Source organism: Miniopterus schreibersii (assembly GCF_964146895.1).
Source record: "Miniopterus schreibersii genome assembly, chromosome: 11".
NCBI lineage: Eukaryota > Metazoa > Chordata > Mammalia > Chiroptera > Miniopteridae > Miniopterus > Miniopterus schreibersii.
In genome coordinates this window covers 70,056,700-70,071,665 of record NC_138111.1, presented here as the reverse complement: position 1 = coordinate 70,071,665, position 14,966 = coordinate 70,056,700, and the positions used below count along the sequence as shown (strand labels likewise).

At 51.0% G+C, this 14,966-nt stretch overlaps 1 protein-coding gene across 1 annotated transcript in view; it reads right to left on the bottom strand.

The window, feature by feature from the left end:
• The window catches only part of SYK (spleen associated tyrosine kinase), a 68,118-nt gene that overhangs the window by 14,937 nt on the left and 38,215 nt on the right, over positions 1 to 14,966 (bottom strand). The window contains exons 4-9 of the mRNA XM_081150497.1: positions 13,753 to 13,891; positions 11,577 to 11,658; positions 11,154 to 11,200; positions 9,565 to 9,633; positions 2,080 to 2,164; positions 714 to 891 (exon numbers count right to left, since the gene is read on the bottom strand). Coding sequence (XP_081006623.1) covers positions 714 to 891; positions 2,080 to 2,164; positions 9,565 to 9,633; positions 11,154 to 11,200; positions 11,577 to 11,658; positions 13,753 to 13,891 — 600 coding nt within the window. The remainder of the gene's footprint in view (positions 1 to 713; positions 892 to 2,079; positions 2,165 to 9,564; positions 9,634 to 11,153; positions 11,201 to 11,576; positions 11,659 to 13,752; positions 13,892 to 14,966) is intronic.

Here is a 14,966-nt window from a genome sequence, read left to right as displayed (position 1 = left end):
GCTGGGTCGTATGTACCGACTGGGGACTCAATGCCATAAAGACCTTACTGTGTCCCAAAGGGACCTGTAGGGCCTTCCCTTCCCCCAAGCCCTCCAGGAGAATTTATGTGTCTACAATCATATCTATGCTAATTTACATATATAATTATGGCAGAAATTTAACTATCACAAGCCAGTTGTGAAAATGTATACCTTCATACGGGCTAATTTAGGCCCATTTTACAAAATGACTGGTATACATACATATATATACACTAAAATAAGCAAACTATTCAAATATATATATTTAACACACACATACACACACACACACACACACACACGGAAGGAGCAGGACTGAAAGCAGAGTTTTGTGCCTACTTTGATCAATGTTCTTGACCCTTGAATCATGTTAATTATCTACTCAAAAAAAATTTACAAAATGTCCTTAAATTTAAAATAGCATCTAACAACAAAACCAACTTTATTCATATCGGTAATATACTAATGCAAACACACATATTCAAAGAGAGGGTTTGTTCCAAAGGACTTTAGAGACCAGGGTTTTTCCTGAACATTCTCTGTGGGTTGTCTTCTGAAGACCAAAGGAAGTGGGAAGAGATTCTGGTAGTTTAGCAATTCTAATTGTTGTATGATATGTACTGTTATTTGAAATTACAAGATAAATCAATAAGTAATTATCCGAATGGCCTTGGTGCAAAGCTCCGACTTACTTTTTCATCTGGTAGTAACCCTTCTTCACGGTGCCAAAGTTACCCGAGCCCAGCTCCTTGTCCTCCAGGGTCAGCAGCTTCCGGTCCAGGTAGACCTCCTTGGGCCGGATCTCCTCGGGGTCCGCATAGGGGCTCTCATACACTTCTGTGTCCATGGGCAGGGCTTCTCTCTGGACCTCTGCAGCAGAGTCAAGAAACACAGTCTGGGGCTGGATCCCTAGCGAAAGTCCCATCATCCACCACTTACCTCCCGGGTGGTCACAGCTTCCCCTTCAAGACCTCGTTCACTTTGGGTAGTTACGGTGCTGTGAGTACTTGAGGCATGGTCTCACCCAGCTTGTAGGGGCGCAGCTAAAAGCCCCCCATGCCCACTGTACTTGACCCCCATTCTTGTGTTAAATGTTTATTACGACAGGGTCTTTCATGCCGGGGCAAATACGGATGGGGCTGCTCATGGGCTATGGTGACTTTAATCACTTCTGAAAATTCGGACCCTCCTTCCATTGAGAGGTGCAGTCCATGTCACCTCTCCTCCATGGCTTTTGTAACTGTGTCAACTAATCAGCACGTGATATTGGTGACATAGTCAGGAGAAGTCATAAGAGGTGTATTTGCTGAAAATGTGGCTCTTGAAGCTTCAGACATCCTGCAAGGAGTCCCGCTGCCTGGATACCTTCCACGCTGTGAGGGACCAAGTAGTGTGGGTGGGAAGACCAGGCCAGAGCCCCATAAGTACAGACAGGCAGATGGGGGTCATCCCCCAGGCCCCGGCCTCATCGTGGCCTCCACCCCCGCAGGCTGGCAAAGTGTGACTGGGGGAGGCCCTGACCCACACCACCCAGCTGCGCATTGCCCAAATGCCCAACCTGCACCAGACAATTAAGGGAGAGATCCATTAAGTGACTATTGTCTTAAGCTACTAAGTTTTAGGGTGGGTTTATAGCAATGAACAGACCAAGACCACCAATAAAAAATGGACCTGGGTCACCTAGAGAACCCATGGAGGTCATCCAGAGGCCCCGTTTCCTATAAGAAGTCCAGTAGAGGACTGCTGGGTTCACGGAGGGTGACCGCCCTGAGCGGCAGCCTCTGGGGCCTCACACAACCCCCCAGTTCCCTCAGCAGGTCATTCTGCAGCCCCATTACTGCCCCTGCTGGGACACAGACGTCCTGCCAGGACGCGGCCTCCGGGACCAGAGCCCCTGGACGTGAACGTGGGGCTGTGTCAGCACCACAGGAGGCCGAAGCTCCAAGCGGCTGCGGGAAGAGCCTCTCCCTGCACCGCATGGTGAGGGAGGCTGGGGGCCATCCCCCCGCAGCCCCGTCCCGTCCCATCCCGTCCCGTCCGGCTGAGGGCGCCTCTCACCTCTATCCGCGGCCCAGGTGCCCCCCTCGGGCTCGTAGGGATTGAAGGTCACGGAGCTCTCCGGCCGGCTCCCCGGAGCTGAGGGCTGAAGCACACAGAGCCGTCACCTTTCCTCACGGCTACTCTGCTGCACTGACACGTGGAATTACTTTTCTTTTCAAATACCCACTTTTAACTTACGCAGAGAGGACGAGGGGAAGAATGAAGAGAGCAGGACAAAACCCACGCGGCTCACTCATTCCTCGGGCAACTGCTTGGATCCCGAAAGCAGCTCAGGACCCCAGGGGCCGTGGTCTCCGGCGCCCGGAGGGGTGACCGTGACTGCGCGGGCACAGCTCCCTCCCTGCCTTCGAGCCCCGCATCCTGGCTGCGGGTTTTCCTCAGCCCGGCCCACGCTCCTCATGAACTCTTCCCTTAGCGCGCCCCAGGGACGTTATTCACCAGAACAGTGCTGCCCACCCGCTCACCCACCCACCCGGCCCCGAGGCGGCCACGCGGGCCGAGCTGCAGCCTCTGGCTTTAGCTTCCGCGGAGACCAAGCAACATTTGGGTGACATCTGAGGGTAGCCCTGGACAGTCAGTAACCACCCTCGTCATGGTCATTGTCACGGACTCTGAGGCAGAAGACTCCACTAACCTGAGAAGAGCCATCTGTCTGTACCCAGAGCAGGTAACCATAGATATCGAAGCAAAGCTTTGCTGGCTGTTGTTAATGGCAACCTTCCCCATTATTTGATTTACATAAATTTGCATCATGAAATAATTGGGGAAAATCTAATCCTGATATTCCTATAACCTTTCCCCGTTGAAAGTCTCTATCTCAAGTTTTCCTGACCCACCCTCACCCCCAACTTAAACAAAGGTATTCATGGGGAAACCACAATTCAAAAGATTTTTTTTTTTTTTTGGTGTGAGGTGAGTAGAAATTCTGTATCCATTGACCTGGCCAGTGCCCAAACACTGGCCACGAAGAAATGAGATACCACCAGGTTTTGGAGAAATGTAAAGAAACAGAGATACTAAGCTTAATTGTGCACAGTCGCGTATCTTGTGGCACACACTGCACATCCCCAACTGCTTCCTGACTGCAGGGTCCCGAACCAAAAGTGCGATCGCGAAGTCAGTGCGCCATCGCCACCACCCGGCCCCTCGTCTCCCAAACGCTCACTTCCTTCTTCAAGCTGCCTGCGTGGCTCCAGGACCGCCGCTTGCAGTGACAAAGGCCCGCTGCACGTGGCTAAAGGGCACCTGCTCTTATGTGTCAATAGGATGTCACTGGATCCATTTTTTTTATGACTACCTCGGCCTTCTTGCCGAACTGTTCATAGAAGTAGCTATGACACATCAGGGCAGAGTAACTCATTCGGGGCGTTAGAGTGCTGTGGCGCCCACTGCTGTGCTCACAGACTGAAGGGTCCCGGGTTCAATTCCCAGTCAAGGGCAAGCACCTCGGATGTGCTGTGAGTTCATGTCTCATTTGTAATATAATTACCATGTCTCTGAAAAACTGTCCCAGGAGAAACTAGCTAATTCCCAAGGCTCTCCATTGCCCCCTTTGCTCAGTTCCCTCCTGAAATCAAACTCCAAGATAGAAATAGTTTGCAAATTTTTAAAAAGTCTCTTTTTGGTCCACATCCTATCATTTCAACTTCTCTCATTTTCCCTGCAGGTAGGAAAGTTATGAGATCCAAAGACAAAACTTCAAGACACCAGGACACGAAGAGGGGCGCAGCTCCCTCTCTTCACCTTACTCCCTCTTGCCCTCTGCCTGCTTAGGACCATCTCCTGGGCTGCAGTCTCACCCCCTGATCGAATGCTCTCCAGGCAGGAGGACTTCATAAAAGCTGTTCCAGTTAAGCCAGAATGCAATGATCTGACAGAGGACTCGGATGTAAAAAACACTGAAAAGTGAGCCAGGGCATCAGGACTAAGTCCGAATGAGCCGTGATCGACCAGCAACCTAAAGCCCCGGACAGAGTAATGCGTCCTCAGGATGGGCGCCTGGTGCTCACCCCAGTCTTTCTGAACTACGGCTAAGAAAAGGGCTGAGGGTCCCCTCTAGAAGGTGGGGCCCCCAGTTTTCACTCGAGGTGGCTCAGACCCCCACGTGGCTCCAGCCTTCAGAGCCGGGTGAGCCCCACCCCCACCCCACCCCCAGTAGCCACCGCAGCTCCCACCCGGACCCCGTGCCTCCTGCCCGCACTGGGGCAGAGGAGGGCTCCAGGCCTGGGAGGGCGTCCTTGGGAAGAAGCAAAGGCTTTCTGCTGGGTCAGTTAAAAGGGCGGTGGTGGCCTTATGGTGAAATGAAGGTACAGAAAGCACGTTTCGTGTTTCCTAAGTGCTGGGAGAATATGTCACTTAGTGGAACCGCAGCAACAACAAAAACCCGCTGGGATCCAAGGCTCGGGAAAGGAAGGCCCCGTGGACTTCGAGGCACGAACGTCGATTATAACAGTAGTGGCTCGTACTTAAAATTTAATGAAAAGCATATTGTTGGTTCACTAAATCACTGGCCATTACTCAGTCTGCTGCGTATTTGACGATTTATTCTGCCTCAATCAACAGCATCTCCTTTTCTGCTTAGAGAACAAGGCATGTTGACAAAAGCTTCTTCCCCGTTTTTGCTGATACTCAAAACAGACGTCAAATTGGCAGCCCCCACTAGGTGGCGCTCGCTGCCCTAGCTTTCCACCGCGCAGAGAGAAATTTGTGACTTTTAAGTTTTATAAATTCTGGTAAAAACAGGTCACTCCACAATAACAAAATAAAAATTAGGTTAGGCTACCAATTACAATGCCTGATCTCTTTTTTTTCCGGGTTAACTTCAAGGAGAAAACGATCTGATAAATACTCATTGCATGCCTACGTTTAAGAGGTGGGGGCTCAGGAACGAACAAGAGAAAAACACTGCTCTCAGGGAGCCGACAGGCTAATCCAGAGTTTCCTGAAATGGGAGTACTAGGCGTGTTCTAGGAACACCTGCTTCTAGACCTTAATTCTAAGAGTCCTTGAAGGACATTTTGAACCGGGCGATAGCAGTAATCAAGATAGATACGCTTGGCACAACTGCAATGACAAGAAGAACCAGCCGGTGTCAGGAACACCGGCTCCACCCACTGACGGGCCTGCTCCCTGGGGGATGGCCGTGGTCCCACAGGAGACGAGGTCCCGCAGCCAAGGCAGAGCTCCTGGGCAGGACATGGGCAACGTTAGGCCCTCGGATCCACCACGATAAACACCCGCCTTCACAGTGAACTTCCCTCGCCCGAGAAGCAAAGGTATTAGACCTTGCCTTTCCTACTGATACAAAACACATTTCCCAGGGGTCTGGCCCTGCCTCCGCGTTCCAAACGGTGCAGCCCGAGCGTTTCTTTTCTCTCCCCCCCCACCCGGCCCCGCGGGCTGTGCAGTTAAGTGTCTTAAATATTCGCTGGAATAAAACACGGGAGCGAGCTGTAGGCTGAAACCCGGGGATACGCCTGCACGCTGAGGCCCGTGGGCTGCGGGGCCTGGGAGGGCGCGCCCTGACCGTGGCCCTGAGGGGGCGCTGCGCCTGCTCCCGCCCCGCGCCCGCGCCCTCGAGGCGCCCGCACCGCAGCGCACCGGGCTTCCCGCCACGCAGTCACGGCCACCAGGCCGCCAAGGACGTGTAGGCAGGGGCAGGGGGATCTTTAGTTACATTTAGTTCCGTTTTTAAGTATTGAAATGTTACTAATACCTAAAAAAAGTTTAAAATACACTTGCCTTAAGATTTTATTATAAACTTTAAAATTACCTAATAATCATCTTCAAATCAAAATATACTTTTCATTAACTGCCTACATGTTAGATTTCATTCAAGCTCTAAGAGGCACTTTTGTTGAGCCTGAATTATTAAAAACGATTTACAAGGATCAAATTAACAAATTCAAGAAAGTTATTTACACCTCAGCTAAGCAAATGAAATATTTGACATAATGCCCAGTCGTCTTTTCTCATAACTGGTTAAATAATGGAAAATCCCCTTCTATTTGTGAAAACATAAATATTAGTTCTCCTTAAATATTTCTGATGAGCAATTAAAATGTTTTCAATCTATAGCTTAAATCACACAATTCTTTTATTAATAACTATTGATATTTTTGGCATCTATGGAAATTCAATGCATACTTCAAAGTTGTTATAAATTTAAATAAACCCTCTCTTTTTTTGCCAAAAAAGTATTTTCACAGTATTAATCAGAATAATTACTTCCCAATATTTAATTCTTTTAAAAAATTGATTAAATAATTTTACAACAGGGTTTCCAATGAAAAGTGGATCTCCTTGACACCCCTGTCTGCTACTTCCAAGGCAGCTAGTGTTGCCAGGATTTTCTGCATTCTTCCAGAATATTCTATACTATATTAGCACAAATATATGTGTATGAAGTGGCTGTTTGCAATTAACACTGGATTTTGGAAACAGTTTTAGATCTCAGCTGTCTCCCACAGTATGCATTTTATTGTAAATGATTTTATTTATTTTCCATTGATAGACTTTTAAATTATTTCCAGACTGTCAATTATACAATGTTCGAATAAACACCTTCATATATCGTGATTACACATAAATGCAAGAATATGTGTATACTTAGAAATAAAATTGTGGTTAAGTTATACTTGCATTTAATTTTGATGGATGTTGTGAAAATGCCTTCCTTAGAGAGTGTATCATTTCACACTTCAACAACGTGTGAGGGAGCTCACTTACCACGCCTTTGCCGCCCATTGTTTCACAGATGGACTTGGCAGAGCACTATTGTTTTAACCTGCACATCTCACTTAAAGTGGAACATCTCTGCCGATATTTGAGGGCTATTTATATTTGCTTTACGATAATCGACCTACTGACATTCTCTGCCAATATCCTGTTAGATAGTTAAAACTGTGATTGATTTATAGACTCTCTTTATATATTAAAGACAGTAACCGTATATGTATCACCATTACCAATACTTCTGGTGTATTTTTTTCTTTTGATGGTGTATTATTCTTATCCATGATTCTTTATTTTTAGGCAGCCTTCCTAATATTTGCTTCAACTTTTTTTAGATGTGTTCTCCTTCCGTCTAAAGATCTACTAAAATGTATTTTCTGGATTTTACTTTCGTCAGTGTGTGTGGCCTGAGCTGGCTTCAGCCTGCTTGGGACCGTGATGGGGGTGGGGGAAGAGCTCTCTCCTCGCAACGCGGCGTTGCTGTTTCCAGGCTTTTCGATATGTCAACCTGGCTACCTGAACCTAAGTCCTCCGTGATTGCATCAAACCAGGATCTGGGCACTCCTGGGGAGGGATTTGGCAGATGTAATTGAAATCCCTAATTAGTTAATTTAAATGGAAGAGATTATCCTGAATGAATCAGTCCAGAGTCCTTAGAAGAGAGTAGAGGCTTTCCTGAGAGAGAGAGAAAAGGGTGGGGAGGGTCCAAAACTGTCCCCTGGCTGTGGGTGACAGCTTCAGCATGCCTGAGAGGCCCCTTCCTGACCTGATCACCCCTTCCTGACGGCCACTTACCCAGCTCCTGCAACTGTGTGAGGCGAATCCCTGGGCTAAGTCTATATGTGGGCGTGTATGTGCACATACATGTGTATATGTATGTGCATGTGTGCACTGCATATGTACCTATATGTGAGGGGGGTCCCGCCCCTGGTTGAACTCTGACTGACACACCTGGAAACCACAGGCTGAGATGAGCTGTCTGCTCTGCCCGCAGTGAGCGCCGCCCTCTGGGACTGCCCCGGGCCAGGCATGCGCTGGCACAGAGACTCTCGGCCCTTATGAAGAGAGTGATGAGTGAGCAGGGGCAGCCGGAGGGGGGGGCTCGTCCACAGGGCTCCTGCGGCCACCAGGCAGCCCTGTGAGCGAGCGGCATGGGAAGCTGGGAGTGAGGGGCTCTGAGGCTGCGGACGGACCCCAGGCATGCCATGTCTCGCCCAAGTCATTTGTCAGAACCCCATCTGATGAAGAACTCTAGAATCTTGGGTTTGCTGCCACCCACGTGGGAAGTGGCTGATTGGATCTGAATTTGTAACCATAACCTCGAAAGGATGATTCAGGACTGAAAGGCACCCCAAATCAGAACACACCGGAGTCAGCTCAGCTGACGGGGTGCCACCAGGCCATTTCCTACTGGACCAGAGTCCGTGAGGTGCCGTCCTGGCTACTGAGCAGAGCCCTCTCCGAGAGGAAGGGGAGAGTGCTGCCAGGGGTCCAGGCCGGGGGGGCCAGGGGTGGCAGCTGTGGAGAATTTTGTCTTGGATCAGGGCAATGCTGACCTTTTAAAGGCCAAGGCCTCAATCACCTCCTGGCCAAATTGCAGGGCAACAGGAACTAACAGAGAGGATGTATCTCCTTGGCGACCTGGTCCCCAGCTCCTCACATACTGCCCCTGGCATGGGTAGCCCTCCGTCACCCCCAGAAGCGATGCCCATCATAGCTGACATTTCTGTGGGTGCCCTACACTCAGTGGGGCTGGGGCGTTAAAATAAAGGTATTCCATTCAGGTTCGTCACCTTACTTCCCCTCAAACACCACCTTAAACTCACTGCTGTGTCGCCACGTTCCATGGTCCACAAGGCTAAGAAACCGTGGAGCATGGCTCCCTGCTTGGAACACACTTACTAAATAAAACCTCAGGGCTTTTATGCTTTTTTATTTGTTTCTCATAAGTACTTCAGACAATCTGCTTCATGATAAGCTGAAATGTTTGGAAAATACCAACTATATGAAAATGGGAAGAATTATTAATGAAAAATCAATTTTACACCAACGATGAAAATAGAAAAGGGAAAAAAAGCAATCCATATACATAACATATGGATTGTGAGGGATTTTCATTACAAATAAAAGTCATTTAAAAAAACCTTTTCATTTCCCTCATAATTCAATCACATAGCAAAATATAAAAATGCATCATATGTCAATCTTACTGCCTCAGAAACAAAGGGGTGTTTACGTCAATTGGTGTAAATCCTTCAATTTCATCCCATCTCTGTCCCCGTTATATTTAAAGTTCTGTGCTGGGAATTCACAGCCGTGAGGAAGCTATGAGGCACCTGATGTCTATTAAACACACAAGCAGAGCCCTCGCCGGCAGCACACCCACCCTGGGGTCCCTTCCTCAGCCTGTGGTCACCGCATCAGTCACCGTGACCCGGCTCCCTTGGGAAAGACTTTCCAGTGCGACACTTAGCTCCCACCTGCCACGCTGGCGCAGGTGACCTCAAGCACACAGCCCAGCAGAGACGGCACGCGCACAGCGACGGACGAGGCAGCGAAGTGACCGGGACCTACATGGAAAGCACAGCGCCCGCCCCGGCGGGCTGCCCGCGAGGCCGCGTCCGGCAGAGACGGGGCCCGAGCAGCAGGGGCGGCTCACGGAGGGCGGGCGGCCAGGGGGCAGCGCAGCACAGGCCGGGGCAGTCCTACCGCGCAGTCAGGGACAGTAAGCAGGGGACGCGTTAGCACCTTTTTGTGGCCGGGCTTCGGGAAGGAGTATGATTTGATCCTTGAGATTATTCCACCCGCTGACCACATCTAGAAACCATAAGAGGAAGAGTCAATGTTTCAGAAAGCAAACACATCACAGGCTACTTTAACTCGATTTACACCCGCAATGCCAGCCCCGCCGGCTGTGCCCACTGATTCTCATGGGATCATCAGGAAACGTTCACACTTCAAGGAAAGCTGGGCCCTGTGCAGAGGGACCTGGAAAATCGTTTTGGCACTATTTTCCACAAAAGGATGTTGCATTAAATAGCCCATGCTTCATAGAGAATAGTTAAGTGGAAAACTCCAGGTAAATCCTTCTAAAGAAGCTGAAAGTTAGTCTGACAGCCCCGGTGTGCTCCTCCTTCGGGTGTGGGCTCCACGTGTTTGTAGGACTCACTAGGGAAACACTCAGGGCGTGCGCATCTCATCAGTCAACAAAAAGTCCTTCCAAAAAAATCTAACTCTTGAAGCCACTGGGTAGTATGTGGCTAGATATAGGGCTTGATATTCTTACAGCTCTCAGCCCAATCCATCTTCGAGGAAAAGGACTGTCCCGCGGAGCACACGTGGTAAAGCAGAGCTGACAGGCCCATGAGCCACGTAAAGAGTAAAATAAAATGGCCTCTTGAGGTGCTATAGTTCACATGTTGATCCTAAAGCTCACTGACATTCAGCAAATTCCAGGTCTCCCAATCCGGTGACACGCGCTGCCCCGGGGAGCCTCCCAGTCTCAGGGTAGACACAGCTTCTGCGCAGTCACTGGTCCCCACTGGGGGCCGGAAGTGCATCCGCTCTCTGCAGGTTTTTTAAGGGTTCATAGACAACAAGTGAGGTGCAGAGCACGCAGCTCACAAAGGGGTGATTTTTACCCCTCACGGATGATATTAAAGGGAACCTAAGGTCCACACGAGGGCCTCCAAAAGGAGCAGGGAATCAGCTCATGCTTTGAGTCCCACTGTGTGTCAGCTCCTAGCAGTCTGCAGGGAGCAGTCTCACCTCCTGCTGACAGGGAGTGGGGGGGGTTCGGGCCTCCCACTGGCATCTCTGCTTCTCTCTGATGCCATCAAGTGCCCCTTCCTAAGCCTTCCTCCGCTCAGCCACTGGCAAACAGCCCTTCTGGAGAGGGCAAGTCTTCCCATAACAACAACTTGGTCGATTTAGCCAAACGAATGGGGCCAACAGCATCACTGAGACACCTTGTGTACCAGGCCCGTTCCTCCAGCCGTGCGCGTGCCCAGGTGGGTCATGCCACAGGGACGGTTCAGACTGAGCCTGCACAGCACGTTACCATCTCCCAAACCTGCCAGGAGGCCTCTTTCTGATTTAACATTGGGTTGCATGGTCGTTTTGTATACTTTTAGGAAATGGAGAGAATTTAACCCACTAAAAAAAGTAACTTGGCCAGCTTGGAGCTGGAAACAGGTTGATTCTAGCTGACACCAGCAACCCCAGTTTATCAGGTGTGATTAAAAAACCAACTACCCCTACGCCTAGTAGCAAACATGCCTTTCACTATGCTAACCCACAACTGCTTCACTTCCGGCGGTCTTTCAAGTAACACTTACCGTAGGACTGGCGCTCGGGAGCGAACGGCCTCCAAAATTAACATGTCCTGGTGAGAAAGCGTGGAGATTACTGCTCTCTCCTGAGAACCACCCAGTCCCTCCCACTCAGCCCGGCAATGTGGTGGGAAAGCGCTGCTCCTTGAAAAGTGACGGCCTCCGCAGGCATTTCTTTTTATTATCATCTCTACTCCACTTTCTCACCCATGCGACTGGCACTAGTTTTTTTAAAGTTAGTTCCTGGCTACTTTTTGATCAATGATATATGTAAAATTGGAACAATCTGACATTTTTAATCAATCAGTAAGAACAAAGCCTCGTGGTCCCACCGGAATCTGCAACGGGCCGGATCTAAAACAAGGCTGGCTATTATCAGATTATTATTATTTCCTAAAAGACAGAAATTCCAGGGTCTTAGTGACTCACCCGCTTGCCCGCCGATTTTCTGACATGGAACTGTGAGAACTCTTAACAAACCATCTGGTTTGTAAGAATAATGTTCGACCAGCTGAAAGGGAAAAAAGGAAGACAGTGTGACAAATACTGCAGGCAGGAGAGGGAGCCCTACCTGGCGCCGCTGGCTCCCCTCTCAAACTTAAAAGTGATTCAAGGACAACCCTGGTGACAAGTACAGCCCTTACTTCCTTGGTTAAGGAGGGCTCTGCGTGACCCCTCCCCACGTCCCTGTCCTCTCACCCTCAGACTCAGGACAGGAGTCCACAGGCTGCCCATCTCTCCAGCGTCATTCAAACCCCCATCCGATGCCTGTGTTTTCCGACAGTCTATTCTACAGGGTGGCTGTGCTGGGTGTACATGTAGGGATTCCCCATTTGGGCTGGGGTCTGCCAACTTTTTGTGTGAAGGGCCAGACAGTGATATTTTAGGCTTTTCCAGGCCACATACTATCTCTGTCACATAGTCTTTATTTAAAATAACCCTTTAAAGTACACAAGCCACTCTCCTCAGGGACTGCACTCAAACAAGCACTTGCTGACTGCTGTGAAGGAATTACAAAAGCTCAAAAACAGCACAGACTCCCGGGTGGGGCAGGGCTGTTGAGAAAAACCCATGAAATCACACCTGTAAAAATGAAAGGTAGTTCTAGCATTTTTAATGCTCTTTCCTAAGCACAGTGGCTAGAAAACATACAATGGAAAGGATTTAATTAGGGCTGACTACTATCATATGCCATAGAAATCAATAAACATGGGACAAATAAACAAGCAGAGACATTCAGCCCTGTAGGAGTGACAGGCTCTGCAACTGTGAGGGGACGCACTGGAGAAAACAGCCACACCGTCAACACGTCATGTAGAGTCGAGAGACTTTGGTGGGAAAGTAATAGCGCAAGGCAGCGTTCTCTACTCCTCTCTTTAATTTGCAGTGGGCTACTTGATGGGCCAAGTGCTCTTTCAAATTGATACCATTAAAATAAAGCAAAGTCTGTGGTCAGTAATGAGCCATATGCTAACGAGCTACAAGTCAAAAGACAAGTCAATGTTGTAACTGATATGAATAATGCTGTGATAGTCAGCATTTGGGAAAGAAGCGTTTCTTTCTCTAACAACAGCATTAGGAAAGAAAACACAGTAGGTGGTGGTTACTGAAGTGCATTAAAGGTAAGGAGGATCCCTGGTCTCAGTATTTACAAAGACGAGATTTTGAGTTGGGACCTCTCCTTGCTGATACCACAGGAGGCTCCTGGGTTGGCCTGGGTGCGGCCGTTCGCACACACCCCTCGCCCACAACAGCCCGGTGCAGCAGCTGCTGTCCGGGCAGCAAAGTCTCTGGCTTTCTCTGTCTCTGCCCCACTACGTTTGCTAAAATCTCACTTGCCAGGCTGTCATTTCTGCACACAGCCATGATTTAAAATACAAGCTAGTTATGCTCATGACGGCCCATGGAAAACAGCAGTGAGCGCGGGTTCAGTGCTCGCTGTGCTGAAGCAACTCCCACACTGTGATTGTTTCCGGGCTACTAATAGTTCAGAGTAAGGGCCTTAGAGTGGAGCGGCCCCAGGGAGGCGCTGTCCCAGCGCAGGGACGCTGCCTTCCTGCCTAAGCTGCTTCATTTCAGGGGAGACTCATTTTGCAGCAAGAATGACACCGACACTTATATTCAACCTAACCTTTCCCAACAGAGTGAGTGTGACCGGCATCTCCCCGCTCCTTCCCAAACACACCTTCCTGCTGTGCGTGTGTGTGCGCGTGTGTGTGCGTGCGTGTGTGCGCGTGTGTGCATGTGCGTGCGCGTGTGTGTGCGTGTGAGCGTGTGCGTGCGTGCGTGTGTGTGCGTGTGAGCGTGTGCGTGCGTGTGTGTGCGCACGTGTGTCTGGAAGGCCGTTTCTAGCCCCCAGGCAGGCCCCTGCTGATCTCTCCTGCACACAGCCCGAGCAGCGCCCCCTGAGGTTCCCAGCGCCGGCTGCCCCGGGGAAGCCGCAGAGCCTCCAGCCTCACTCCCGTCCCGAGGGCTCTGGAGCACACTCTCGAGCCTGGACGCTGCTGTGCGCGGCACCCGGGGACTGGAGGCGGGCCCTGGCTGGGCAGGCCCCGGGCGGCCCGCAGGCTCCCCTAGCAGCTCCGGGCTGCCCCCCCCCACGCACCTGCCAGAGCGTGTCGAACTTCTTGCCGTCGGGGATGGAGAGCTTGCCGGTCTTGTCCCTGTCGATGCGGTAGTGCAGCACCTTCCCCTCGTGCAGCAGGCACAGCGCGAACGACCCGCCGCTGTCCCTCGCCCTGATCCTGGGGGAGAGGGAAGCCCGTCACCCCGGGTCTCCCCCCGCCGGCAGCGCCCTGAGCCGGCCGCAGCCGCAGCGCTCCCACCTCAGGGTCAGGGCTTTGCCCACCCTGCCCAGGGAGGCCCCACGCACAGCTCGGGGCGCCAAGAGCTCGTCACAGAAACCCTGTGGCCAACGCGCAGGAGGCCCGAAGCCCCAGGGGCGTCAGGGGAAGCTGAGGCTCACCTGGGGCAGCAGAGCTGCTCAGGGCACCAGCCCTAGAGACCTACGGGACCCGGGCCAGGCGGGGTCCGTGCAGCCCTTTCGCCCGCCTCCTCTCCTTACTGAGGCCAGAGTCCCAGCCATGCTGCTCCCAGCCCAGCTCGGTGGGGGGTTGATGGGCATTTTAACTAGGAACTGCTGGGGCTCCCACTCCCAGGTCCTGTTTCACTCCCTCACACTCTCCCTTCAGTGTGGCTGCATATGACACGGTGAGATGGAGTCACCGAGAGAAGGAAATGCCATCCCCTGGGGGGGACAGGCAAGATCAGAGACTGCCTGGCTCTGCTTCCCCATTCCGGTGGGGTCACTGGGTGATACCCCTTCCCTTATCCAAGGGAATGAGGCCTGTGAGTCCAACAACCAGCAGGAACACACACTACAATGCACAAGAGAAAGGACTTCTGCCCCCAGGGAAGAGACAGGCCTCCTGGCAAGGCTGGGAGGGGGGCTGCAAAGGAATGGGAGTGACCCCCCCATTTAGCTGTTTCGCCACCCCCACCCTCAGCCTATTTTCCCCTTCAAGCAACCCGAGCAGTTGGATCATGAGATCTGAGAGAGTGGGTCAGAGGTGGGACCCAGCTATGCCACCCGACATTTTCTAAAACCAGGGAACAGCGGAGGCCCCAAATGCTAAGTGCCCCAGTGCACTACATTGTGGGGAGAGTTCGAATGTGCCAACATGCCAGGGCTGTCTGCGCTTTGGGGACATTTGTGATGCCTCCTCCAATCACAACCGGTCACACTAGATGGGCTTTGGACAGATATAGCCATACCTTCCTGTCCTCGGTGGTATAGATTCATCTCAAAAGCTCACCCGA